This window comes from Sparus aurata, chromosome 11 (genome assembly GCF_900880675.1).
Source record: "Sparus aurata chromosome 11, fSpaAur1.1, whole genome shotgun sequence".
In the NCBI taxonomy this organism is placed as follows: Eukaryota; Metazoa; Chordata; class Actinopteri; order Spariformes; family Sparidae; genus Sparus; species Sparus aurata.
Window position 1 is genome coordinate 2606973 of NC_044197.1, and position 27102 is coordinate 2634074.

Consider the following 27102-nt stretch of genomic DNA (forward strand, 5'->3'; position numbering starts at 1 on the left):
GACTCTCGCTTTCACTCAGCTGTTGATGGCAGGCTAAAGTGAAAAGCGTCTCTTCCTGCTAACGAGGTAACACTTTGTTTCAGGTTCTTTCCAGGGTTAGCGTCAGTGCTTAATGAGACAGTACAGGAACTGCCACTTTACAATAACTTTGTTCTGACCAAGACAACTCAATAGAGAAAAGTTAATGGATTAACTTAAATTCATGGTTCTTTTTGTGATGAAGTTTAAAGTTCCTTTAATGCAAACCGAGTTAATGAAATGATGGAGTGGTTTCATACTAACCTTGTTTCTCTGACCTTCATGTGTTCAGGTCCTTCCACGCTGGAGAAGAGGAGTTTCGAACAGAGTACAAAGTGCCTCCGTTCCAGGACTGCATCCTCAGCTTTTTAGGTTTCTCAGACGAAGAGAAAGCCAACATGGAGGAGAGGACTCTTAAACACGGTCAGTGCTGCAGCACACAGGGGATCTGTCGACTCTTTTTAAGATAGAAAAGGTGGTAAAAATGACACTAAAAACTCTTTTTTTCTCTCCATGTTGAGAAATCCAAACCTTGCCAGACCTGCTGTTACCAGTCATAACTGCTGTTTGGGTTTAGCTAAGAGTGCAGTCTGATTTGAGACATTCATACCATCCATCAAAAATGTGTATGTGTATATATTTCATCATCATCTTCCTGTTTTTCCGTGTCTAAGGTGGCAAGTATCTTGAGGTTGGAGATGAGAGGTGTACACACATGGTGGTGGAGGAAAACTCGGTGAAGGAGCTGCCGTTTCTCCCCGCCAAGAAACTCTTTGCAGTCAAACAGGAGGTAGGCCTTTATGTTTTTTTGGAAAAAGTATAGATAATTCCAGTGCTGATTCTGAACTCGAGGTTGACACCACTGTGATCATGGTCAAGTACTATCTTGACATAACAGAATAATCGATATACTCTGAGGTTTGGCTACAGGACGATATGAACACGAGTGGGGAAGAAGGAAAATAAAGAATCCCCTCAGTTTTTTCCTCCTGAACAGAATGCCAAATGATCATCTGATGAGCATTCCTTTTAGGTTAAACCTCAGTCGATGCCGTCTCTATTCTGTCTGTGCTGTCAGAGAGAGGATCAATAATGGATTTCGCCTTCCACAGGATGAATAATTTGAGCGGAGTTAGCGTGGTGGTTTAGCTGTACTGCGATCGATGCAGCCTTTTCGTTATCGTTCCTGTGTTTTCAAATATGTTTGTGTTTGTCATTATAGTATGAAGACTTTTCTATCTACCCACCTCCGTTCTAATCCAGTCAGTAACACCAGTTTTCACTCCTCTGTCGCAGTGGTTCTGGGGAAGCATTCAGATGGACGCCCGGGCCGGAGAGTCGATGTACCTCTACGAGAAGGTGAGTGTATTAAAGGTTATTGTGTGTGAATACGTGAGACGAAGGCAACACAAAGAAGTTTCTTTCTCTCCTCTCTGCACTGGATTAACTGTGTCCTTAAATTCACTTTGTCACTTTAATCTTTAATACCAGGCTCTTATATTTATGTTGCTCTCATTCCTCTTGAAGTACTTTTTTTAATGTCTTTTACCTTAGAGTTAATTCATTTAATTAAGTGAATTAATTTGAAACCAAACCAAAGATCCTTATTCTGGCAATTCCACTTTACCCAGGAAGGTGATTTAATTGTTTCTTGTGTCTTTTAGTTAAAAAGAACGGTCTTAAGAGTTTAGCAGACCTTTTCACCGTCCATTACTCTGAAAAATGTTGTAACCATGTGAAACATCCAGCTACGATCAGGATTTATGAGTGAGATCATTCTGACCTGATGTTTTACACTGTTGAGTCAACCCGAGATGATCGCTTCCTCTGAGGACTTCCTAATAGTGCTGCAAGTAACACTTAATTAAGTAACAATTATTTTCATGGTCGATAATCTGCAGATTGTTTTCTTGATTAATAGATCAGTAATTTGATCTATAAAATGTCGGTAAATGCTGGAAAATGCCAGCTAGTTTTTCCCAAAACACAACGTGATGTCATCAGTTTGGTGTCACACAGGAGGAATCAAAACACATTTTTCTGCTGATTTAATCAAATACAAAAAAGGTTGAGATGAAACTAATAAATCCATCGTTGCAGCTGTACTTCCTCAACTCGTTCCTGCAGCCTTCTTTTTTAGCTGTGACATTTCAAATGTGCCCACTTCAATGTCAACTACATAATTGTACTTATTGCAGTTGCTTTCTTTAATATAACAACTCACATTAATAGCTAATTGTTTGTCCCACTGTGCTTCAGAATGACAGCCCAGCCATGAAGAAGGCGGTGTCCCTGCTGTCCCTCACCACCCCCAACAGCAATCGTAAGCGTCGACGTCTGAGGGACACGCTGGCTCAGCTCACCAAGGAGACGGAGATCTCCCCGTTTCCTCCACCGCGCAAAAGGCCTTCAGCAGAGCACAACCTGTCCATGGCTTCACTGCTGGACATCTCCAACACCCCTGACACATGCAAGGCCTTGGCAGGTAATGATGGAGGGGGTGGTAACACCGGCTGGATCCAAACTTTAAACACATTTTATTCTCTGGTTGGCAGTCATACGTTTTCCGGTACATACTGATACTGAAAAATGAAATACTTAAGAGGATGTTGTGTTGTCTCTTCTCGATAAGAGAACGGTAACAAAATGATCCCCTCTTCATTCCAGTAGATAGAGTAGGGAACAGAGCAGGGGGCAAAGCAGACGATACTCTGGCCAGGAATAGGGTGAGGAGGAGGAGGAGAACCAGGGAAAGGACAAAGACAAGGGAGGACAGGGAAGAGAGGAGGAGAAGGTCCTATCTGAGTATCGTTCAACAAGCAGAGGAGGAGCGGCAGCAGCCAGGAAGCTCTGCAGGTCAGGTTTGGCATGAAGAGCAAGACTGTGCTAATATTGTTAGCAAGAAATCAGGCTTGTTCAAGGCGAATATAAAGACGTTGTTGGAAAGATTATAGTCAGAGAAAACTCTTTTTGTAGTGTCCGTTTCTTCAATGTGACTCAAAAAGTTTGTTTTTTAGTAGTGTTGTCATAACACTCAAATTTGTAAGTAAGATACAATACCTTGAAAAATATCGATATGTTCGATATCAATGGTTTGAAAATTGAAAATGGTTTTTAAACCTATTTATTGTCCCTTGTGTCATCACTTTGTCGTGTCTTATCTGCCTTTAATCCTGCTCAGTGAACATCGGAAGTACCCATTTCTGTTTCGTGCTGTGTGTTAACTCGTCTTCTGTATGTCCTGTCATCAATGTTTGTGTGACGCCCTCTTTTGCTACTGCACAACAAATCTACCTACGGGTATCATAAAGTAAACTGAAACTGAACTGAACTGATCATGTCTGATACCGCAGGGAAATTTTGACATGACACAGAGGACTTACAACTTTGGACGTCGTGTGCTGATAGTCCGTACTGTAGGTTTTACTTGGACGTTTAAAGAAACTAAAATATTAGTGCAGCTGATATTGATACAAGCTATTTTGATTTAGCCCTTTTTTTATGGTTTCTTAAAGCTGGATTGCAACCAAACAAACGCACCCATCCCATCAAGCGCTAATTCAGAAACTCCACCCCACACACTAAATGTACGAGCATTCCCTTTATAATGACCCCTGGGCTAGTTGCTGACCAAAAATACTTACAACATGACAAAACGATATTGACGCAAACGCAGCAACACTAAAAAGACCCACAAGTCGAGCAGAAACGAAGCGACCGCTGCATCCGTCTTCAGCTTATTAACTCTGAGGTCTCTCCACGGTTGAAGCTCCGCTGATGTTGACAGGGATGTTTGCTCCTTGCCTTATCGTAGTCAATTTTTGTTCTTCTGTTTCTTTTTTTTTTGTGGCCATCTCTCCATCTTTCATCACACGCAGAAGAATGACCACATTCATAGGTTTGTTTTTTTTGTTTTTTTTTCCGATGCAAACAGAGCGGACAGCTAGCAAGAGAATTCCATCGAAGATTGACAAAATGTGTATACTATTAGCATTAGTGATTGCGTGTTGAGTCAGTTCTGCACTGACACAACTGTAGCACGGGTTTGTTCGTCAGTTTTAGAACTGAAGAGAGGAACGGCCATTGTGTAGAGGTCGGCTACAGCAACTATGACAGAGCTGATGGCAGAGAAATCGAACTGCCACATGGGGGAGACAGAAGTTCTGCCCTGCAGGTTTGAAAACACACCTGTCTGTGCTACAGTATTAACAACTTTCCTTCCTCCCTGCCTGTCTCGTTCCTCCAGAGAGTTCGAAGCCGTCCAAGAGTTCGACTCCGGTTCTGTCCAAGCAGTCAGCCAGGTGGCAGGTCTCCAAGGAACTCTACCAGACGGAGAGCAACTATGTCGACATTTTAAGCACCATCCTACAGGTAGCTGTGTGTGTCTGTGGGTTCACACAATGTGGACACTTCCAGCTCTCCCTCACAGGTTGGCCAGTCAGTTGCCCTTGACAACAGTTTCCGGCTAAGCTAACAATCGTTAAGGTGTGTGTGTGTGTGTGTGAGCCTGTGTGTGTGTTTGCATGCTCTCACTTGGCCTGTCTTATCAGTTGGTCCCAGCAGAGAGTCCGACAGCTGACCAGTGAGGGAGAAAATGACCTGCCTGACCATTTCTCTTACTGTCTCCCGCCCCTTCAAAATCTTACTCTTTTTGACTTTTTTCCATCCATCTTTCTTCCTTTCTCTCTCTCTCTGTCACTCTCCCTCTCTATCTCTATCTCTGTCTCTCTCTCTCCATTGTGTTCTTCCCTGTCCCTGTAGTAAATCTGTGAATGTGGGGTTAGCCCCGTGGTGTTTTTTTCAACTGCCTTAAATCTTAAAAGCAACTCTGCTGTTTGTAATCACCATAAAAATACTAGCTCCACGACTGTGCCATGTATCACAGTAAAACACGGTTGAGGATGACTCCATAATCCAGATGTTTAGTAAACGCTGCATGCCAGGCGTGAGTCGTCGTGCTGTTGATTACTGCCTGTTTCACAGTCAATCCATGCTCCTTTTTCACTCCACTGTCAGCAGAGGAGAAATGTACTTGATCTGTTTTGAGTGCAGCAGTTCCCTTTTTCATTTTACAGCCATTTACTGAGGCAGCAGATGGAATAATGTTCAGATGGGCAGCAGACATTGGACTTGTAATTGGATTTTATTTTCAACAGTAACGCAGGTCGACTGGCTGTTTGGCTGTGTCAGTAACATGGTGCATCAATGGAGAGCCATATCATTTTATCTACAGCTGTCTTTTCCCCCCCAGTCATAACACTGTTAATCCTACAACAATCGCAGCTTTCCGCAGAATTTCGCGCGTTTTTCTCTTTGTTTTGGTCTGCAGACGATGATTGTAAGGCTACATGGTAGATCGAACCAGAGCCTAACCCAACGCGACATGCATAAATGCATTTAAAAAACAGAAACGCACACATAAACAATGCAACAGACACCCGAAAGCCTGCTAGATACGATCCAAGAAGACCCGAGTGAATTAGACCTCGCTCGAAAATGTTGCCGACCCGAGCAGATCCAGGAGGTGCATCAGGCTGGTGGCACTGATTAAATAACAGCCATCTTTAAAAAAAAAGAAAAACAGCAGTGCATTTTCTCACATTCTGTATCAAAAAAAAGAAAAACACGTTTTCCTCTTCGAATGCAAAACAAAGTTTTACACTAACTGAGATGAAATGGTGTACAAGAAGTTCAGAGTCTTGGCTTTGTGCCACTTTATCACACACAGTGACTGCAACTTGTCCATGATCAGCGGATGGATAATCATAGTTTAAGAGGAAGTATCACGATATGTTGCTGACAGTGATGGTAACTATAGTAACAGCATGTTCCGTGCTCTGTTTTTGCCACTCTGTGTGTGTGTGTGTGTGTGTGTGTGTGTGTGAGAACACAAAAAGGACTAGATTGAGTTTTTCCTCAGCTTGGATGAGATAAACTTTCCTCATGGATGCTTTGATTTTTGTACAGTTTTGTGTAACACGTTCTTGCTATTTATTTACTTTTTTTCACCTTTCTGTTTTCATGTGTAGCTCTTCAAGCTTCCATTGGAAAAAGAGGGGCAGGTAGGCGGACCAATCCTGGCCCAAGAGGAAATGAAGACGATATTTGGCTGCATCCCAGACATCCACGAGGTTCACACCAGGATAAAGGTAGTGTGTCCTCAGCTGTCTCCATCAAAAACAAGTTTGACCAAATGATGGTGACGGAGTGATTTTTAAGGAGGACTTTGTTGATCTGTTTGTGTGTGTGTGTGTGTTTATTCATCAGACTGACCTGGAGGAGCTCCTGACAGACTGGTCAGAGGACAAGAGCGTAGGAAACGTTATTCTCAAATATGTGAGTTCTCTTCAAAGTTCTGTTCAAATTACTCCATGAGACTGATATAGAAAACAGCTTTAAACAAACATCTGTGTGAAACATCTTTCTTGTATTTGTGTGGACTTTCTTTTGAATGCCTCTTTCCCCCGTCTCTCTTTCTCTGCAGTCTAAAGAGTTGGTGAAGGCCTACCCACCTTTCGTCAACTTCTTTGAAATGAGCAAGGACACTATTGTTCGGTGTGAGAAACAGAAACCACGCTTCCACGCTTTTCTCAAGGTATGACCTTTGCTTTTGTTCTGTAGGCGTTTGTTTGCCTGACTGGAGGATGTGCACGCAGATGAAACTTTTAAAGAGTTTGCAAAGAGAAAAATCATGAAAACTGGCAGAATTATGACACTACTTCACAGCAACACTACAAATATAGCCGTGTCAATCAGCCCGCGGTCACTGTACATCATCCCTGTGACACAGTCCACACCATTACACAAGACACGTGTGCTTGTCACTTGTTTAGAGTTACTGCTGTTACTGCAGAGTTCATCTATCAGTGTCTTTACGAGTGCTTGAGCAACAGGGTTACAGTTTGTGTTACCAAGCAAGTTTTGGTCATGCTGTTGATAGTCTGCATGCAGCGCAAACTTATGTTTTTCCTCACTTTGTGCAGATTAACCAGTCCAAGCCGGAGTGCGGCAGGCAGACCCTGGTGGAGCTGCTCATCAGACCTGTGCAGAGGTTGCCCAGCGTGGCCCTTCTTCTAAACGGTAACTCACGTACACACCCCTTCATTAAAACAGCTAAGAACGAAATCATGTCTTGTGCTAATTACATCCCTCCTTGTCTTTTCTCCTTATCTGTCTCCTTCAATACCTGCCTCCCTCCTTCATTATCTCCTGTTGATACTGTCTGTAATTTCTTTTCTTCTCTGTTCTTTTCTTCTCACCTTTGTCCACATGATTTTCATCTTTTTCTGCCTTTTTGCCTCTCAACAAACTTTCCCTTTTCTTTTTCTTTCAACGCTGCAGACATAAAGAAGCATACGTCCGATGACAACCCAGACAAGATAACACTGGAGAAAGCAATTGAGTCTCTGAAAGAAGTGATGACGTGAGTTGGCACGACCTCAGCCCTTCTTTTGTGATGATCACACAGCCGCAGCATTGTTTGATCGTTTCCAGCACATCGTGTGAAGTCTTTTATCATCTGTATAAGTTTGACCATTATGTAGGTTGAACTCTTAATAATTGATCATTGTTGGGTCAGGATTTCTTTTTTGTCCTGGAGATTTTTAAGCCTTGACATATGTCAGAGCAGAATATGTATTTGAAAACTACATACTTAAGGTCATTTAGAGATCATATTCAGTTCTTTCATCAAAGTTTGTTCAAATCTTTAAACTTTCAATCAAATCAATCACATGAAAGCTGAATGTATGGCATGACATACAACTGTAGAGGATAATAAAGAAGATGGTAGAGTTGGTCCGTCGCTGATGGCCGACATTCATCACTTACTGATATGAGACAAACACAAACTTCATATAAGAGGGTGGGATCAGTTCATGGTTTTCCGTGATGAACAACTAAGACAAATAAGGGTTTATTGAAACTGTTTATTTTCTGATGTTTCGGCACTATTGAGATGAATATTAACGTTATTTTCTTCTGTTCTGTAACTCCCTCCCCCTCTCTTACCCTCGCTCCTCCACCAGACACATCAATGAGGACAAGAGGAAGACTGAAGGCCAGAAGCAGATCTTTGATGTTGTTTATGAAGTCGATGGCTGTCCAGTAAGTCTGACGATGTTATAGTTTGCGTTTGTGAAGTCGCATCGGGGCTTTAATTCTTCATAAACATTGTACACCATCACAAAATGAACTGAATATGTCAGGCTGTGCACAGATCAGTCAGGTCATTGTTGGATTAGATTTGAAGACGTAGTCTCGCGGTCTCTCCACCAACACCTGCCCTTCACATTCTTCTTAGCTTCTATGCTTTGTCTCTTTTTGCAGGCCAACTTGCTTTCCTCTCACCGCAGTCTGGTTCACCGCGTAGAAACCATCGCCCTGGGAGACCAGCCATGTGACCGAGGAGAAAATGTCACGCTCTTCCTCTTCAATGACTGCCTTGAGGTGAGAACGCACACAAGCACCAGCAAATGTTTCACCGTCTTACAGAGAACACAGTCGCACCTTTTTACCTGTCTTACTGTGGTCTAAATAGAACGTTTACCTTCATCTTTCACTCTTTGTCGACTGAGTCTTCAGCTAGTTTGAACCTTTATTAAAAAAATCTCAATATTAAGTGTTTTTCCAAATGAAATTTTTGCCGCAAATGTCAAAATCGACTATGCGAGTCATCATGCCCATCCATACTTTTATTCTTGGTCCCATTTTATAGCGATCACTCCAACCGCAAACTACAAGACAACATCAAATTCACCACATTCCAACACTGACATAAAGCAGTGTGGACCTTTTTTTAAGCAGTCCAGAGTTCAAGAGTAAGCATCTGAGAAGCAATAATAGAAATATTGCCTACACTATTTGTAAACTTACTCTGTAACTACTTGTTAGTGACTAAACCTAGTAGTTTAGAGTTTGAAATTGAACTGTTCCTTCTAGTCGTTCATATTTCGTACCTCTGGCTCGGCTGCAACTTTGCTAAACTAATAGCTAGAAAGGTGTGGGTTGGGGAAGACTCACCGCTTTTAACTCACCAACAAGCTAGCAGCTAGCACCTCACAGAGCTTTTCCCTATTCAACAAAACTCTATGAATGAGGTGATCTACAATCCTGAGAACAAAATGGCACAGGGGATTAAGCTGCGCAGTTCCAAGAAAGTACAAAGAAGCTTTGGGACTTTTCGGGACCGGTTTGACTTTGTTATTTTCACCCTTTTAAGCCCTCTGATATCATTTAAGCAGTGACGTTATCCCTCCACTTCCTGCCTCTTTCTTCCTCCTTACCTTGTTGTTTGAGGGAGACTCAGCACGGATCTCAGCATGTTCTTTAACACATGCTGAGATCCGTGTGTGCGTTCAGTGGCGAGCAGGAAACGGGCCTTTTTGCAGAACGGCAAGATTGAATAGGTGATTGATTCATGTGTGTGCAGTCTATTAATGCTGACACATTATGTGTGTGTGTGTGTGTGTGTGTGTGTGTGTGTGTGTGTGTTAATTAGCAAAGGGGTAGGATAGGAACAGAACAAGGTGGACAATCATGGGAAAGAAGAGGTGGGTGGCTACGCTGATTCAGGACTGTCAGCGTCACCCCCTAATGAGCCTGTGTGTGTGTGTGTGTGCAAGAGAGAGAAACACACACACACGTTTGTCTGACACTTTGAGTGTAGTCCGTGTAGTGTATTGAGTGGATGTTGTGTTAGAGTGGGTGGCCTCAGCACTCCCCTTCATCATCACTAATCATTGACAAACTCGTGCAGATATATAATCACTCTCTCCGACCCTCTTCACTCACACACCCGAATCAACAATGACCTATGATGTAGTGTCCCATTTTATCCTCTCTCACACCTCTCCGTCTTCCTCCCTCCCTCCTTCTCTCTCTCTTTCTTCTTTCTCAGCTTCTAATTAATGTGGCATTAATGAGTTGCATCGTTTACCTCTATGAAGGCCTCATTGATTTATTGCCAAGCAACCGATGGCAGCTTTGCCCACACACTGCAAAATACACCCACGCTCCATTTAAAATCACACAGGGACACACAAGTTTCCTTTCTTCACGTTTACTGCCAATGTTGCAATCTGTGGGTGTGTGTGTGTGTGTGTCCGCAGATTGCAAGGAAGCGACACAAGGTGATCAACACATTTAAGAGTCCGCTGGGGCAGACGAGACCACCGCCACCGCTCAAACACATCACACTGATGCCGCTGTCCCAGATTCGAAGAGTTCTGGACCTGCAGGACACTGAGGGTAACACAGCGACAGCACACACACACACTGCAAAACAAAGACGCTGCTGCTCATCACTTTGTCTGCATGTCATTCGAGGGTGTTTTTAGTTCCTGTAACACAGCACAATGTTGGAAACCAAGACAAGCCAACTCAGGCAGAAGCCATTTCCCAGTGTTTTCATTCAAAAACGCTTTGAGATCTGAGTCGGCCGCTAAACATCATTTAATTCCCGAGGTGTATTTTAGAAGAGTCCCACAGCAAACATGGAAGTCATGAAAAGTTTGATGTCACTTTGGTCTTTCCTTTGATTTAAGAAGGGCGATTAGTTGCTGATTCAAAGGTTGTTTTTCAGTTTCTTTTGAAACACCAAAAAAGCGTTTAAAAAGAAAAAAAATTACAGGGTTTTTACACAATTTTTAGGTCTTTCCCATAAATCGAGAATCATGTTGAAATCATCTGTCAGAATAATTGTAATTTGATTTTTCATTTTATCTGTTTTATTCATTTTTTTTTTTTTTTTACAGCCTTACTTTTGTACCATCTATAGTCCTGCTTCCATGTAAACATCAATTACAAAGCCTATAATATATAATATATAAGATATAATGATATTATAATTAAATCGCAGTAGATAACGTCTAATCAAGATGACTGTCATAGTTAAAACTATGCGACATCAGTTGTTGCTCATAGGCGATATTAATAATTCTTTTTTGTATTTAATGGGCTACATTAACATGCTGAGGTCGAGATATTTCTAAATGCACATTTAAATTATTGAAATGCACAAACATGCCAATCGTGCTTTAATTTCAACTTGCCATCACAACACAACTGGAGGTGGAACAGTGACGTCTGATTCCTGTTTCATACACATTCACTCCTCTTTCATCATTTCCTCTCACACAATGAGCAGACCTGTGAACTATGTCAGCTCTACTCTTCAGGGTTCGTACGGTAGCTTGAAATCCTTGAAAGTGCTTGAATTTCAATGTTGTGTTTTCAAGGTCTGAAAAGTGCTTGGATTTTATTTTAAGTGCTTGAAAGTGCTTGACATTATAACTCTGTCTTTCACAAAATTGGGATCAGACTGGATAATTAATTTCTGAAGTTTTTGCTATTATAAAATATAATTTTAGATGTTTACAGCATAATACAATGTACATAACTGTGATAAAAAGTGAAGAAAAAAATCACAAGTATATATATTCCTTTGGTTACATATTTCACCCCAGCGATAAGGTGCTGGAAAATCTTAAAAATGACCCTTAAAAGTGCTTGAAAATGCTTGAATTTGACCTTGAAAAATGTGTACGAACCCTGACTCTTATACAGAGCGGTAAACTGACATTACAGCTGAGATGTGTAAAATGTGGATGTTTTTGAGAGCAGTATAAAGAGAATACATTTCACACTCAGAATTTAGACTATTATGGTTAATAGTGTTTTCAAATATGAATTAAATGTTCTTTTCTAATCCATACATGTTTAATTCCCTCTATTTTATTGGTGCAAATTATAGAATAAACTAACCATAACAGTCCAGAGCCCAATGAGCTCTAAAGTAATATGATTTCCATTTCTCTCATGTTATTGTTTTATTCAAATTTAATTAAAGTTTGTTCAAACGTAATGTCGATCTTGAGTATCATCTTCTGCCTAAACGAAGTGTAGTGCTCCTGTCACAATATTACGACTACAGAAATGAGAAATGAAAACATGTTAACAAACTGTCAGCTTCATAGAATAACTGTCAGGAGAAGTTCCAGTGCTGATGAAGCCGAACGATATTTACAAAGAAGCGGAGCATTCATTCAACTTTGGGAGGAAAGGTGGGGCTGCAAAAAGCAAAGCACGGCAGTCAGATTATAGCTGCACGTCTGTCTACGGGCCTACTAATCAGCAGAGTTACGTATCATTAAAACATTTCTGAGATGACTCCTACTGTTCCTCCTGCTTAAAGGCAGCTCCAGGATCCAACATTTCACACTGACAGGAATAATTGCAGGAGGTGGGAAAGCAAGTGTTTCTTGTATAGTTTGGGGTTTTCTTTATTTATTCGTACCCCTGGAGTTTCATGGGGAAAATATATTATTCAGAGCCAAGTATGTTCTCCCAGGGACCAGTAATGATTCATGTTTATGGAGTTAAGTTCAAGCGCTCAAGTTGATTTGTCTGTCTGTCTCCTCCACTTCTGTCCTCTCTCATCTTTCCATCTGTTTCTTTCCCTCATCATCATCCTTCTCTATCTCTTTCCTGATTTCCGTCCTCCCTTCTGTCTGTTACTGTTCATTATTTTCCCCTCTCTCGCTTCTGCCACTGTCCATCCATCTCTCCATCTCTCGCTTCCTTCCCTCAGAGTGTGTGAATGCATTCGCCTTGGTGGTTCGCCCTCCGACTGAACAGGAGAACTTGTTGTTCAGCTTCCAACTGACCGGAGAGGAGACGGTTAAAAGCTCCTGGCTGCGAACACTTTGCCGCCACGTCGCCAACACCATCTGCAAGGCTGATGCGGTGAGTCACCTCACATTCACACGCACACACAACAAAGAAAGGAGGTAGTTTGTCAGGTCATCGCCAGGCAGGGAAGGAATCAGCTGCAGTTTACAAATTCTGCCTAGTCGTAGACTCTTCACCTTCCTCATCCTGAGAAAGAAGCACTATAATACTGGCGATTAGGGTGAAAAGGTTGTTGCACAATTTGGATCTAAAAACGTTCTACTCTTCATGTCAGATGCAAAACACACGGATGTAAAACCAAGAAAATGTTGACAGTTCATTGGTGGGGGCCAAATTGTTTTAACGTCGAGAGTAGTCGGTGCTGGTTTGGTATCTTGGTGCCCTGGAGAGGTGAAGAGGGTGTGAAGTGTTCAGTCAACTGCCACGCTGTAATAATGATGCCCAGAATGACTGCCTTGAGCCTGCTCACATCAGTGTGATGCCAAAGAAAGAAAAAAAAAAAAGAAAAGCTAATTTAACGGTCCTGTACTCAGTCCTCCCTTCATGAAGGGGTGTTGGTTTAACTGTATGATGATATTGGAGGATGTAGCTCATGGAGCTGTTGAACTGCTCTGCATTATACAGAGAGATGTGTCTCTTATTTAGCCTACTCACGCTGATACTGAGATCTGTGATCAATATCAGCCAATAATATCGGCTATCTGGTATATCAGTTGGACTCTATTTGTTATCACTGCTAGTTCAATCGAGGAGTCACAATCAACACTATTACATGTAACTGCTATGATCACAGACTGTCATCTGTCTTTTCATATAACAATACTATAGATGCATTCTCTATTGTTAATAAAACTTAAGTTACTCTTTATTATTTTATTTTAATTTTTCTTTAGTATTATTTACAGCTAGAAAAAGTGGATATTGGGTTTTTTTTTTAAAAGCTGCTCCTCAAACAGGAAGAAATGGTGGATTTGTTGGGGACTATTTTCAGCTGTGAATTAATCCACATTTGGTGCTTCAGTGAGTATTTCCGGCAGCAGGAAGGATTTAGTAAAAATAAACTAGAGTTTGTGTTTGTGTGTGTGAGAGAGAGAGAGTGTTGGTGGTAATAAAGGAGCGTTTCACCCAGCGCACTCACCGATGTGTTGCTAACAGTTTTTGGATAACCACAGAGCTGTGTGGCACAGCGGCTACACAGATGATATTTGCAAGTTATACCAGATTCTAGTTGGTTTTAGTCTTCATGTATTATTTTTTTGGAGATCAAGAAAAACATATAATATCACCAACCTTACCTTTTAATGGTTTGAGGGAAATTATGGACAACTTGAGTCATTATGAGCTGATTAAGCTTAATGATTATTAAGCCCACTGGAAAATGTGGAAGTCAGGCTGTTAGCTGTAGTTAGCTGGGTGAGCAGCAGGGGGCGATGTTGGCCTCTGTGTGTCTGCCGTCTCACAGCTGCATTCCTAATGCCGTTTTCACTGGGTCAGCGCTGCAATGTGAATACCAACGAGATAGAGCCCTGCTTGTTAACAAGCCCTCTGCAGGATGAGGGGGAGAGAAAATCAAGACTGATTTTGTGTGTGATTTTGTGTGTGTGTGTGTTTGTGTGTGTGTGCCCTATTACACAATCCCTCTTGAAACTATTTTGGCAGCGAAGCATAATGTATCTATTGGTATTGATTACATGAATTGCACACTTCAGGTCATGATTTATGATATGGAGTTTGAGGCTGTATTGTTGTTTGTCTTGTAACCAGGAGGACCTGATTCAGTGTACTGACCCGGACTCACTGCAGGTCAGCACCAAGGATATGGACAGCACGCTGAGCAAAGCCTCCAGGGCCATCAAGAAGACCTCTAAAAAGGTGAAGGCAGAGGAGCTGGTTTCTCCTGATTAACCTTTCTTACTGCACCTTTTGCATGGACGGGTTATTATAACATATATGTTGAGCAACCAAGTGTTGTTGAGAAAAGATTCCCAAGTCAACTCACATTCTGTCACTGCACTTTGTTTAGGCGCATTATAGGCGTACCGTACGCAGAATGTCAGAATGTGAGGCTGTTTACTTCTACAGACTGAGTCTGGACTTGAACGTATTTATCTTCACCACTAAGTGTAATAGAAATAGAGTCATGGAAGTGGATGACAGCACGACGCAGAGCTGCTCCGGAGCTGAATGCAACAAGGTCAGATAAACTAGTTTTTAACCAGACGCTGGTACAACCTCCTCTGCTGCCGCCCACTGTGATTGACCCTTCAGCTAACAGAGCTGTCAGCAGCCATGCAGCAGACACGCACCGACCTGAGGTGCCGAGTCTCTGAGTCGACCTGATGTCCTCATTTGGACGGGACTTTGTAATATTTACCTCCCGATCTCATCTACAATTAAAACTACAAAGATTTCCTTCTGAATCTCACAGAAACATGAAGCAAATAACACAGAGAGCATCTAGTGCAGACGTTTCCCTTTGATGTAATTGTGCAGTCATAAAACAATGGGCTGGGATGGAAATCTTCTTTAAGCTCCGCTCTCTCCAGCTTATCCAGAGAGGGCAGCTGAAGGATTTGAATATTTAACAGAAGCATGATACTGCATAAAAGACTCTTTGGAACACGCAGATAAAGATATGTGACATTGTCGAACAGCGTGTGGAAGAAATGGTTCATCTGATTTTTAAAACCTGCTTCATGGTTTCTATGCAACACACGCTGGTACTAGATGTAGAGCATCAGTATCTCAGACCAAAACAAACTGGTGCATCGCCATCCGCTAAACACCTTAACGGTCATTTTACCTTGTAGATGGTCGTGAAATGCACTTCAGTTAAACTTGACAGAAATGAAACTCGCCAAAAGCATCTTGCCATACCTGAAAATATTATTATTATTATTATTATTATTATTATTATTATTATTATTATAATATTCAGGCTCTACCTGCTGTTTTTTTTCTTGCTGCACATTAATAAAAAACTCAGCTTATTAAGAAGCTATTTCTTCTATTTGCTGAAAACAAAGCTGAGACGAGCACGTTTCTTTTTCTATAAATTCTTCAAAATAAAAGTCTTCTGTCATTTAGTTATAGAAAAGCTTTTATTAAAAGTGCCAGTGGAATCCACAGTGCACGCATTGCTGGGCCGTCTTACTAAATAAATAACAGAAGCTTTGATCACGACACACATAAAGGGAGTGTGACTTCATTCTCTGTTCAGGATGCCAGCACTACCCTGAGTATTTACATAGCTGTGTTTCCCACACATTAATTTATTTGTGGAGGTCCGCCACAATATCAACATTGGCTGCAACATATTGACTTTCTATTTTTGGATCTGCGCTTCCTGTTCTCACTCACTCAAGACAGCACACCCGTCAGTCAATAGTGTGATGTTAAATACTCCGATACAGAGGGTGGCGCTGCGGTTTTTAGTCCGCCAGAAGTCCGAAGAAGAGGAAGGAGGACTGTTTAATGCAGATGGCTTGACTGTAACTTCCTCTGCAAAGAAGATGGCTGGCCTCATCGTCGAGATCAATTAGGTCCAATGAATTTGGGAGAGTATAGAAGAGCCGTCGGTTACATTTTATCCCCGTCCAAGTTAGCTCGGTGATAAACCAGAAGTTAGCCGGAAGTCTCGAGTGCGCCAGCCACCGCCACAATTAAAGTCTGATTCTGTGGGAAACACTGCATAGCAAATAGCTATTTGCTTTGGTTGAAGTTGGCTAGTTATGATGATTATTGCTATGATGTTATGCATATAACACCCTTTCTGGTTTTCGTTATTCTCACAATTGTTGCTCTCTTCATATAATGTCTGGTCCAGCTGGTTCTCTGCCAAGAAGTTCTGTCTGCCGTTTGTGTCTGCCGAGACGAAAAACCTGCTGTTCTTTACTTATTTATGGAAACAAAGAGGACTTTTTCAGATAATGACAATTAAGTGGTTGAAAATCCAAGATGACACCTCTGAAAAATAACCACTTACACAACCTAAATGTGTGATTTATTGACATTGTGTGGGTGTATGTGTGTTCCAGGTCACAAGGGCTTTTTCTTTCACCAAGACCCCAAAGCGTGTGATCCAGAGGGCGTTCATGGCCAACGGAACCCCCGATGAGAAAAGCCAGAGGCTGAGCTGTGAAAACCACAACTGCAGCAGCGCCACGCTGGCCGTGAGTCTTTGTGTTTACTTTTCAGATTAAAGAAGTCATCAGTCTGTAATGTGAACTGTGCAGATGGTAGCCGCACTAAGCTACAGTGGGTGTTCTGTGTTTTTATGTATCTGTTTGTCTCGGTCAGTAAACACTTGTACTTAAATGTTGCAATTTTTCTAATTTAATATCACATCAGTCATTCATAGTTTCTTGAAAAACAGATAAAACCACATGGTGCTTTCTTACATCTATGTTCTTTTAGACTGAAAGATCAATATCTGTGGTTCAGTTCATACGATACGACATTCAATAATCAAGTTTCCTCCAATTTCCCAAACTGTTTACAAAATGTGTCTTCTTTGTTTCACGTCTCAGTCGATTCTGGGTGGCTGTTGGCCGTCTCTCTGTCCATCCATCTGTCCATCTGCTCCTCATTTCCTTTCTCTTCTCTCCATTTCTTTGTCCTTTTTTACTGAGAACCAGTTGATTGATCTCTCCATCAAACCACGATGGAACAGCTTTCAGTCGCTGTCAGCCGTTTTGATCTAACCTGATTAAAAGACAGGAAAAGGGCTTCTGCTCTTAAATGTGCTGGGACCTGTTCTCATGTAGGACTGTTATTTTAGCAACTTCCTAACTTATTCCCAGACAACACACTTACATGAACAGGTTTTTAATAGTGTATTTAAAATTGGGGTTGGACAAGAAGAGCGTTATAGTACTTTAAAAAACGGTAAACATAAATGTGAGTAGTTACTTAAGAACCAGTGAGAAATGAATGGTTAGTTATTTAAAGAGATACTTAATATTCACAAGGGAGAGGTTATCCTTTAAATGTTATCTACTTTCTTTTCCTAAACTAAATATTTCTGCTGTTTCAACCTAAGTGACAAGAACTGTGAAGAAAAAAAGAATAATTACGATAAACTTGTGTAAGAAGTCAACAGTGTGAAAATATGTTCCAGCCAGGAAATTAAGCCAGCTCTCCTGTGTGACAGTCCTCTGCTCAACCTGTTATCCAATTCCAGTTAGCTCAACTGTGAACGCCATCAAATCCTTTTTAGGAGTTGCAAAAGTTTAATATCACAGCTACCTGATCAGATGAAATGATTGTAACAACACCAACACAGACAAACCAAATCAACCTACTTACCACTTAAACTAGTGACAACTCATGTTTAAATCATGTTTAATTCAGGCATCCTGCAACTGTGAGATTCATGTAGATCCAAAGAGAAAGTTTTATGTTTTGACATGAATACAGAATAAAAGGCCCCTGGCTGTGATCAGACAGTCGCTGTCTGCTGGAGAGGTTCAGCAGATTAAAACCAGACACTTAAGAAGAAAAGTACGGTGTTGGTCTGTCATCATGTTATGTATGTGATGTTAATGTCCCCCTGCAGATGTGTCTAACCTGCTCTGCCGGAAAAGTCATTGCCTGACATTTTAGTCTGTTATATTCATTCTACTCGTACGATGCTCTTCCAGAGGAAGATGAAGTGATTCTGTCTTTTGTTCTCAGTGTTCTTTTGTTTTTGTTTAAGTTCATCTCATATTGTTTCAGCGTGTATCTTCTCTGCCTGCCTTGTCTTGTGTTTTTCCGTGATATGTAAATCCCTCCTTCCATATGTGTCCCCTCTGTTATGCACTCCAGATGTCTCGCTCTGCCTCCACGTTCAGTTTGAATGATTCTGCCAAGAGCAGTGCCGTGGTGCAGCGCTCTAACTCTCTGGATCATCCTCCTGTCAGAGCCAGGGTCCCTGTCTGTATGCGTACCCCCTGCAGCCCCACCCCAAACCCTGCCAATAGCCCAGGCCCCAAACCTGCCCCCGAGTCCAGCCGAAGCCTCTGCCCAAACTATAGCGCCCGAGAACGCAAGTCCCTCCTTCATGGTCCAATACCGACTCAACCAGCACAACCTCGCCCAAGCCTCAACGCTTCTGTGCATGGCACCTCTGCAACCCATCCCACTTCTATTCCCGCTGTCCGAAATGCCAGAATCTCCCAGCCTAGATCTAGCCAGCATGTTCCCAGACACCTCCCCCATGTAGGGTCCCAGCAGAAGTCCCTGGCTCCTCAGGCAGTTAATGTCAAAGGCAGGACCTTTTCTGAGTCATGCAGGGATCGTCAAGTCCCCTTGGACCCACGCAAGGCTGTCCTGACCAGTCCTCGCAGGGAGACTCTGCTCTAAACCATCGCTAAGCTCAGTGCTGGAGTCTGACGTGAGCAAACCATATTGTGCTCTGTTGCAAACTAGGGGTGCACCAATTCCACATTTAATTTCATATTAATGCTTATCACTTCCTGTCTACGTTGGCCTTTTAACATCAAAATACCACCGGTGCATTTCTTGATTTGATTTCCCAAATCAACCCCTTAGAAGCTGAGACCCTACGTCAAAGATGACCCAGATTAATGAGGCTCTGCTCTACAGCTTAATGTTGAACTCCAGTCATTAGATGAGAATATTTAACCGCTGTGGTGGTAAAGCTTCTCCCCACTTGAGATTGGCATTAGAGTAAAGGGCAGAGATTTTAAGGGTTGATTTGGAATAGGTCTGCTCCTGTGAATCACCTGGGTGACTAACTGCTGGTGGAGGTGTTGGCTTGGATTATTCACTAGGTGACTGCTATTAACATTGGGCTGTAAACAAAAGGATATAATGGAGCCGAGCTGGTACATAAAAGACTTTTGTCCAGGTGGAAATCTGGAGAAAGGCTCATTTTTAAAGGCATGCCATTACATAGAACATTCAGTTTTCCCGTCAGCTGTTAATCACTTTGACGTGAACTTTCAGAGCTTTTTGTTTCAATCCAAACAATTAATCACTTGAAAAAGTAAAATAAGTGCCAGTTGAAGACGGTATCAAACAGGGTTCGTACGGGTGCTTGAAATCCTTGAAAGTACTTGAATTTCAATGTTGTGTTTTCAAGGTCTGAAAAGTGCTTGGATTTTAGTTTAAGTGCTTGAAAGTGCTTGACATTATAACTCTGTGTCTTTCACAAATTGGGATCAGACTGGATAATTAATTTCTGAAGTTTCTGTTATTATGAAACCTAATTTTAGATATTTACGGCATAATACAGTGTACATAATTGTGATAAAAAGTGAAGAAAAAATAATGAGTTTATATATTCCTGTAGATACGTATTTTACCCCAGCAATAAGGTGCTGGAAAATCTTAAAAATGACCCTTAAAAGTGCTTGAAAAGTGCTTGAATTTGACCTTGAAAAATGAGTACGAACCCTGATCAAAGTAAAAGTGAAAATGGCAAAGCAGGCCTTTCATTTTGGATGCTGTGCTCTCTGTGTTCGGGCTAGTTAACACTAAAACCACTCGATTAATTAAAATGTCATTTTGTTCATGCGAGCCAAGCTGACTTCTCATCTGAGACTCAACATGTCGTAACAGATCACCTGTTAACTGTCCTACATTTTAACCATATAACCACAAAACATGTCTCATATCCACCTCAGACATTTAACCAGTTTGCAGACATGGAAACACAGCCCAACCTGTCTGAATGATATGAATGCCTGAGAAATAGAGTTTGACATAACACGATGACGTTGTGCTCTATCTGGAGATCATTGAACCATTTCACAGTGATCACACGGCTTTTCATTGCAACCTGCCATTAAAACACAAAAGCTTAGGAATTTCCCATTTCACTCCCATCTTGCATATCCATTTGATTTACACTGACACGTGTGTAGAAATGTGCTTATACACCCGATTTCCCATCAAATTAGATGAAAGTGAAACAACTTAACACAAAAAACACTAACAAAAAAGAGAAAACGCAAAGAAACACGGTGAAACAAGTTTAAGCCTTCCAAGTAGTTTTACCTCCAAATTACACTCAGCTGAAGTGCACTTACTTTCTTTAAATGTATTTTATTGTAAAAACAAACTGTAGTTCACTGTTTCAGGCTTCCTGTGACCAGAAACTCTCAGTCCTGCTGTGCGTTTAGCTCAGTTAGCTGTAAGTTATCAGCCGAACACACTGAGAGACTCTGCTGCCGGCTATCAGCAGCAAACTAGCTTTTTCCTCTCAAACTCAATGTGGATTTGTTGTTTGCAGTAAACTGTTACCAGGGAAAAAATAGTGTGTGTCCTGCATCGATAATGAGTTTAATAAGATATGATAGTTGTGTTGAAATCCAAGTACACAAGTTGGTTTTTTTTTGTGGGCGTATTGCACAAAAACTACTCAACTGAGCTGCACAAAACTCTGGTAGATGGTCTCGGCCCAGAAAACACGTCTTTAACTTTTGCTGCAGATTTGGGATCAGGGATGGATGCAGGGATTTCTTCTTGCCTCTTTAAGATGGGGTGTTTTTTTTGTTTTGTGGGTTTTTTTTGGACATTTTTGGGATATAAGTATCAGAACATTGCTGCTCATCCTCATGCTGTGTATGTAGCATTGTGGACTCTGTCTGCCTCGCCTTAAATAAACACCATCCTACTGACACTGACAGCAGAAGAGGCCAGCTACATAACTAAATTAATCAGGACACGAGGTGTGTCGGGCTCTGTCTCTGATAACACTCTGAAGATAATGATCAGTGTGTTTACATGCACGTTACTATCATGTTACTGTGAAACTGTGTGTACATGCAGCAAGGCAGTTGTCAGATTATTTTCCCCGACCTCCGACCTCATTGTAGAAGCTCGACTCACTTATTTTAACTGCCCTTACTTGTGTGAGTGTAGAGAGAGAGCAGAGCGTCCTGAGACGACCTTTCCCTCGCAGCACGAATGTGTCGAAGCTTTACAAATAGTCAAACTTCCGGTGATGGAAACTGATTCAGACGTGGCTGCAGTGTGTTGGTTTCAGTTTTATTCAGAATTTAGATGGAAATACAAAAACACATTACACCATGTAATAATCTCTCCTCTCATCCAGCCTCTCTGCAGTCTTCTGTCACGCACACGCGTCCAAGCTGATTAGTTACATGCTTACACAGATGCATGACGGGGAAATTGGCATTCTCGAGAGGAAAAAAAACAGAAAAGGTTTATCGGAACCAGGTTACTTAAGTACATTTCTACACACATCAGATGTTAACTTTTTAAGTCACTGTGATATTTGACGCACTGGTGATGTAGACTTTCGTTCGTAACTGTGAATGGAGATATTTTGAACAAATGCCGTGCAGACAGGATTTTAAATAAAAATGTTTCCTACAGAGGGAGGAAACATCAGCTTAGAGAAATATCCATATTACGGTGGACAAACGCCTAAATCTTCATGAATGTCCCATACGCAGCACCAAACACACTGAAAACAATGATTAGCATCATGTTAACATGGAAAATACAAGTTGTAACAAAGGAACAAAGATGAGAGTAAAAGTACGCCGTTGTGTTGTTGTTGCTGAGTGAACTGTGAGCAGATTGCAGATCCGTGGGTGCTGATTGCCACTGTTTTTATTTTTTCCACCACACTCTGGATTCCAAGTAATTAAAATAAATACGCTTTAGATTGGATAATGTTGTAGCCTGATATCTTGTAAATTGGATGTCTGACTGTCCGTCATAATCAAATCAGTAACATGATGCCTGAGCGGCACAGCAGGCGCGGCGGATACTCCCCAAGAGTGCAGCATTAAATGTGAACACACACACATGGTTTAATGAGTTAATTCATGATAAATTAAAGTTGTGTGTTTTTTATTGGTGTGCTCCAGAGACGGACAGATGTGAGTAGCATGTCCTGTGGCAGTAAGCAGTGTTTAAATTGTCCACATTTCACAACAGAATAGCGACTCTTCAGGCAGCTGTTGGCCAAAAGGAGAAATCATGTTTTGAATACTGAAATGTGTCTTTTCATTCATGCAGAGAAAAAGCAGAGCTGCTAGCCTTTTTTTGTCTTAGCCTCCAATAATAAGAAGCTGATGTCTGTGAACTCATGTTTAAACAGATTTCACCATTTACAACAACATTTATGAAGGAAGACAAACGCAACCTGAAAACTTTATTGACGATAGAAAACAACAACCACAGTAGATTCCTTTGTCGATCAGGGAAAGACTCACCAGACTGCCTTCAACAGCACTTTTTTTATTTGTTGAGTTCAGGTAAAACATCAAATATAAAAAAAATATAAATTATTTGTGCCCTCATTTGAATTGGGCATTAAATGTAACAGAAGTTTCTGTTAACAATAGCCGGCCAGTTTAGCTGTTTTCCTTCCTACTGCACGTCACTCCATGTTTCTTGGCAAGTTCTGCACTGAGGCGAGTTGCACTGTAGGTCTTTGCTGTTGTACAGTAAAAATGTATCCCAGGGTTGTTTTCATGGGCTCCACCTCACTACTAGACACCACCCAGCAGTCGTTGTGCCTGTTGTGATCGTAGTTGGGCTGTTACTTAAACCAGAGACGCTCGTCCAGGTTTGCTGTGCTAAAAGCTGCTGTGACAGTGTTGTGATCGGCCCCTCTCAAGCCACTCCAACAAAAACCACATTTGGGTAAACGTCTAGCTCCTCATGATGCCGGCAGCACGCCACTGGAAGCACATCAATCTGTGAGGTGTGTTGGAGAGTGTGCACTGATGCACACCACAAAGCAACAGCTCATTAGCGTGCAGGCTTAGTTATGGCAGGTGTGTAAGAAGGGTAACCTTTGTGTGCATCGTGACCAGCGGTGCCCTCGACCTCGTCTTCCTCTCTGAAAGCAGCCTGTTAATAATCTCATTCATTCAGCCTTAATCATTCTCTGTGTGTGTGTGTGTGTGTGTGTAGCCCTCACTAACATGTCATCAGGTGTGTAAAAGGCAGGTGGAAAGCTACTGAAGTGTGATTGTGTTGGCAAAGGTTGCTCGTCTCGATTAGTTCGGTGCCAAGGTTTGGCTTTGAAGGCAGAGAGGCTTTAGTAGCAGCGTTTGTCTTTGTGCACTCAGTAATTAAAAGGAGGCAGGAGCACATAAACCGACCTTGTCCCCACACACACACACACACACACTCCTGAATGTAAGCTAGAGCGCTCACCTGACAATCTAGTTGCACAGACTATTACTACCCTGTTAATGATGTTAATTCAAAGCTCACATGGTATGAGGGCAACAGGCCGTACCTCTGAGTGCATTTCTAAAATTAAACCTCAGTTCGCATGTTGCTGTCAGTGATCTCATTATTGACGGTTGTTGGGACTTTGCTAACGCAGCGGGGAGGAAAATAACTGCTAGCTATTTACACCGATTAATAACACCTCTTAGTTTAAATCTCAGCGTTATCACAGGATGACTATCTATGTATATTTTTTCTATCTGTTTGTACCACTTAAACAAATCTTAATGAAACACAGGACAAAGTAATACAACAAACCATTTTTTCCTGAAACGTTAAGTGCAAAGTCACGGCTAAAAGTCCAATGTGGTGGGTTCATGAGCGAAGTGGTTGGAAGTGTGGGTGGAAAGTTTCCTGCATTCAAAAAAGAGCTGAGAATCCAGTAAGCAAACGGCCTCTGGCATCAAAGGTTTCACTTGGATATAACTAATTGAATCAGGGAAGTTAGCAGTGATTAAGAACTCTGACCTGTTCCATCGTCACTCGAGTGCATTGTTCAAATAAAAACTGACACAAAGTCCACACACAGCTCCGGTAAGTACTTCGGGTCGAGGGTGAAGTCGGAGGTGGGTGTGTGAACTGTACAGGTGAACACAGAGGACAGTTTGGGCTGATGTTTTAACACTAACTTTTATTTTCTATGTCCCGTAAAGTTTGACTAACCTGAAAGTTTGTGTCCACGTTCTGATCGTCTGACCGCTCGAGTTCATTTCCACGTTGGACTCATAATGATGTCACAGCCTTCCTGCTACTGCCAATGAATACGAGCCACGTTTTAACAAAGCTTTAAAACATAATTTGTTTTTTATCTCAGGTTTTTTCTTACCTTGCCTTCACAGACATTACTCTTCTCTGTTTACAGGCACACCATTCCCCCTCCATGGTCAATCTGTCCTCCATGTTTGAGAGGAAGTACCACACGTTCAGCCGTTCCTCCACCCACCTCTTCTGAGACGCTGCTTGCTTCGGGAGCACCAGCAGGAGTCGACACATCTCCTCACCTCCTTTGCCTTAACTGCGACTAACAGCGAGATCCGAGCGGACAGGTGTTTTGTATATAAAGCTGAGACTACCTGTGAAGTATGGCAAACTAGAATTTGCTCATGCTGGAACTCTGTACAGACTTTTTTTCCCAAAATCCAGATGTTTGTTGGGGACACACGTCAGTCTGATATGTGGCGGTGTCAGATGTTGGAGTTCTTCCTCGCTGAAACTTAGACCAAGTAAAAATAAAGAACCAATCACTCAGCTGGAAATGTTTATGCAGGACAAACGTGTCCGTCTCGACCTGACGAGGCAGTTTCTGAACATTCAACTCCTGAATCTACTCCGTGTCACGAGGAGCTAACTGGAGCGGTACTGCACCATGCTCGGGGCTACAGGTGTGTGTTAGCGCTGGTTCTGATGAGGTCCACCTGACCCGTTCAGGAAAAAAAAAAAAAAAAATGAAGGATGCTCTGCTTTTCGTTTTGCATTTGTTAATAGATTTCCTTGACAGTTTTTGTTGATTACTTGAACAGACTCTTGTTACATTTTGTGATCGTACGTTGTCCGTCCAGCTTCCTGGTTGGCGGCAGCGTTCGGTGAAGTATCGACACTAACTTCAGACAGAGTGAATATCAAGCGTTTCCTCTGGTTTCAACAGGGACTTGCTGTCTCCAGTCGTCCCTGGATGATAGTTTTATTTCTCTGTTCTTTGGGAAAGTTAAATAACATTGAACTTTAGATGCTGAGGTTGTTAAGCTCTTTGTTGGTTTTATCGACTAGTTTAAGTAACAAGGTTGAGCTCTCTGCCCTTTACTGCATTGTTGCTTTTTTAATTAACGCACTCAGTGAGAGACCCTTTATATTAACTGACATTTAACGTTGTTTTATCGTAGTGGAGTAGGCTTGATTCTACATGGTATTATAATAATAATATTACTTACTGTAATTAACCAGCCTTTAAAATGTAAACTTATAATAGCTCCCAGCTTTTATAAAGCTCCTATTTTAACATTTAAGAGATTTGGTTTTGAAGAATAAACGCACTTCTGCTCTTCTTCTGTCGGCCCGTCCACGTTTTAAAAGTCTTTACAGTGTGTCTGTGTGAATGTTTAAGAAGGGATGCTGCATCAGTGTACATATTTATTCCCGAGCAATAACTTTTATACCTGTTTTTTCTTTTTTCTCTTTCTATTTATGTTCTTTATTTTTTTTGTTCCACTTTCATGTCTGTCAGTTCTCTAATGCTGTTTTCTGTGAGCTTCAATCCCCTCCGGTTGTTTCATCTCTGTATTAAATGCACTTAAACACCTAAATAAGCCTTTTCTTCTTTCTCTGTTTCTACTCCTGCGTATGTCTTTTATCATCAGAGCAGTGTAAAACCATTTTCATTCTGTTTATTTCCCAGGAGTGCAGACAGAATATGCCACGGCGTTAGTGCGAAAAGAACATATTGTATTTCCTCTATACGCTGAAGTTGTGTGTGTAAATAAACATGCTTATGGTTCATTTTAGATCTTGTAAAAGTTTATCTTAAACCTGTCACATATTTGCAATCTAGATATTTAGCCAGTGAGGTTTAAAATGTTTGATTCTCTAGATATTCTTGGAGCTTCCACTTGAGTTTGGGCTCATGATTTTCTTCTCTTCTGTACTTGGGTCAGAAGTTGCTGTTTTTTAAAATTCACTTTTGATTCAATGGAGCCAGTTGGATCTTTGAAAAGGAAAACATTTAAATAATAATAATAATCAAGAAAAAGCTTTTAACTGCAGTAAGATGAAAAGTTGCCTGCTTGGTGGAACAATGAGACTGGGGAGCTGCACGAAGTTGCCATGGTGATTCTCTTTAATGCTATGGTCTTTCATGGATCTTGGCAGAATAACATCTATTGTTGGAATAACGTACAGGTTTCAGGAAGTGAGAGTCCAGTATTAAGTCATGCTGATGCTGCTTCACACTGATTTTGTCGACCACCAGCTGCTGGGAGACTTTGTAGGCCTCTCTGTAAGAGCTAAGTGCTCCTGTGGTGCTTTCAAGCTACACAGACGTACAGATAATTAAGCTAAAAGGAAGTTCTCTGAACACAGCTGCCCACGTACTTAAGATGGGACACATTCAGCTCAGCAGTTACTGTCGCGGTCAAGCGTTTACGTACACGTGTAAAGAACATGACGGCTAACAGA

General features: G+C 41.6%; 1 protein-coding gene across 6 annotated transcripts in view; it reads left to right on the forward strand.

Annotated features, from left to right (window-relative positions):
- Positions 1-26234, forward strand: part of ect2 (epithelial cell transforming 2) — a 39706-nt gene extending 13472 nt beyond the window's left edge. For 2 of the 6 annotated variants that reach the window (XM_030434397.1, XM_030434399.1), the window contains 19 exons: positions 311-441; positions 693-808; positions 1315-1377; positions 2278-2503; positions 2686-2874; positions 4265-4389; positions 6048-6167; positions 6286-6354; positions 6503-6613; positions 7002-7098; positions 7360-7441; positions 8046-8124; positions 8347-8466; positions 10128-10266; positions 12608-12762; positions 14473-14580; positions 16746-16880; positions 18517-19084; positions 24797-26234. In XM_030434397.1, coding sequence (XP_030290257.1) covers positions 311-441; positions 693-808; positions 1315-1377; positions 2278-2503; positions 2686-2874; positions 4265-4389; positions 6048-6167; positions 6286-6354; positions 6503-6613; positions 7002-7098; positions 7360-7441; positions 8046-8124; positions 8347-8466; positions 10128-10266; positions 12608-12762; positions 14473-14580; positions 16746-16880; positions 18517-19053 — 2602 coding nt within the window. In that variant the 3' untranslated portion in view covers positions 19054-19084; positions 24797-26234. The remainder of the gene's footprint in view (positions 1-310; positions 442-692; positions 809-1314; positions 1378-2277; positions 2504-2685; positions 2875-4264; positions 4390-6047; positions 6168-6285; positions 6355-6502; positions 6614-7001; positions 7099-7359; positions 7442-8045; positions 8125-8346; positions 8467-10127; positions 10267-12607; positions 12763-14472; positions 14581-16745; positions 16881-18516; positions 19085-24796) is intronic. The other 4 variants (XM_030434398.1, XM_030434400.1, XM_030434401.1 and 1 more) reach the window with 4 other exon arrangements.
- The last annotated feature ends 868 nt before the right edge of the window (positions 26235-27102 follow it).